A 2,088-nucleotide genomic window follows, 5' to 3' on the forward strand; every position below is an offset into this window, starting at 1 on the left:
CTGACTGTCACTACCAGGATGGTAATTATGCACCACATGGCCATCAAATATTCATTTTACAATAAAAAGTAATATATGAAATTAATATATGTAACGTATAATTCTTTCAAGAAAGCACAATTTTGTCATTTTTTATTATTTTTCTCCATAGTGCTATCCCATTATAGGCTCAGTTGAAAACTTCTTGAAAAGACAATGACACTAGCTTTTATTTCTATTTCTTTCTTACAAATAGAAGGACAAAAATGATTTTATAGTTGATATTCAAAAATATCATGCATGGTAGCATGAGAGAGAAGGTGAGAACGGGGTAGCACAGAAAGCATTCCACTGGCTTAAAGCTACCACTTCCTATATAGTTCAGAGTCTGCAGGACATGAAGATAAGTTCCTGCTTTTGCCACTGCTTAGGACTGAGTCTTCTCGCAGTGCCCTCTCCAGACTGGCAGACAGGGAATCTATCAGTTTCTCTCTAAATTCTTGACCAAGAAAGACATAGAGTATTGGGTTGAGACAGCTGTTGAAGGAAGCCAGTGTGCTTGCTGGGTTCAACAAAATGTGAATGCTGCTTGGTGTCTCATTATTCCAGATATTGCCTAAAAGAATAATCAGTTGAAAAGGGAACCAACACATAAAGAAGGAAATTGCTACAGCAGTGAGAACACGTAAGGGACGGCTGGAGTTCAGAAAGCCTTTTCTGCAAATCTTGGCAGCCATGAGTCCATAGCAGATGGCAATGAAGGACATGGGTAGGCTGAAGCCAATAATAAAACTGATGATTCCTGTTGCTGTGCTCACAGTAATTGACACCTTTAATTGCTCCTCAGGGTTTGCAGCCACAGATTCAAAGTTACATGTACAGTGCACTTCCCCTCTTGCATCTCTCACTGTAGTCAAGAAGAGAAAATGTGGCAAGGTAAGTAGCAGAGAAAGAATCCACGCTCCAACAACCACTTTCCTGGCCAGACTCACAGTTCGGTGATTCTGAGACCATACTGGGTGCAGGACACAAATACAACGATCCATGGCAATGAGAGTGATCAGGAAAACACTTACAAAAAGGTTTATGTGTACAATGCTGAGAACAAATTTGCAAAGGAACCAACCAAAAAGCCATTTTCCTTTCATGACCATTGAGATGATGTGTATTGGTAACGTAACCATGAAAGAGAAGTCACCCAAAGCCAGGTTCAGATAACAGATGGTGGTCACAGTGTGTGCCATCCGGAACCCAGCCACCCAAATCACAAGCCCGTTACCTAGCACACCAAGGACAAAGGTTATGGAGAGGACTATCACTGAGAGGATCCACAGAACTCTGGAGGTGGTAGGATCATAAAACACCACTTCTGATCCATTCAGTGGGATGGAGGAGTTGGCTTCCATTTCCTCAGCACCTTAAACATTTCAACAATGACTGTTACACAGATGTGGCTCTAATATACAGCACTCTTACTCAGATTCCACACCACACTCCATAACACAGTACCTATTTTAAGTGTAATGGATGAAACCTACTTCTCTGTTAAATCTTCTTTATTGAAACCATACTTATTACACTATCAGAGAGAATTATTACTTCTCAGACTGATTATGAAAGGGATCATATGACTCTATGTTACACCACTGGTATTGAACAGGAAATAAAATGTTGCCTGGACAGATTTTATCAGGAGGAACATAGAAGTGACTGATGAGGTTTTCCCTTGATTAAGGTTTTCCATATGTTCTTTGGCCTTAAAGAATAAATCTCAACCATGTGATACAGTTTAAGTTATTTATTCACATACAAAGAGTAAGGATTGTGGAGGGATATTGAAGTTGTTTACCCAAGATTATAGATGATGTCCTTCTCATTCCAGCTCTGAGAGTCTCACTACTGTTGTGGCATTATTCTATAACTGTCTTCTTCAACTGAATATCCTCATAGTTTCTAAGTTATTCCACTCTGCATTCTCCTTGTAATCTAAAAAGGGTTCTCCCTAAAAATTCCTCAGCTCAGTTCCTCTCTCAGCTCAGTTCTTCTCACCTTTGTTCCTCTCACCTCAGTCCCTCAGTTCTCATTCTTTTCTTTGTCTTCAGTACTTAA

The 2,088-nt window shown here is 39.8% G+C and overlaps 1 protein-coding gene across 1 annotated transcript; it reads right to left on the reverse strand.

Moving 5' to 3' along the window:
* Positions 1-341: 341 nt before the first annotated feature.
* LOC110338482 (formyl peptide receptor-related sequence 3) lies at positions 342-1,385 on the reverse strand. The gene has a single exon (XM_021221819.1). The coding sequence runs from the start codon at positions 1,383-1,385 to the stop codon at positions 342-344; it is 1,044 nt and encodes a 347-aa protein (XP_021077478.1).
* Between the last annotated feature and the right edge of the window lie 703 nt (positions 1,386-2,088).

The sequence above is a fragment of the Mus pahari genome, chromosome 21, assembly GCF_900095145.1.
Source record: "Mus pahari chromosome 21, PAHARI_EIJ_v1.1, whole genome shotgun sequence".
NCBI classification, from domain to species: Eukaryota; Metazoa; Chordata; class Mammalia; order Rodentia; family Muridae; genus Mus; species Mus pahari.

Bases quoted from the DNA above. Each gene is read 5' to 3' on its own strand.
- LOC110338482 (XM_021221819.1), bottom strand. From the start codon at position 1,385: ATGGAAGCCAACTCCTCCATCCCACTGAATGGATCAGAAGTGGTGTTT.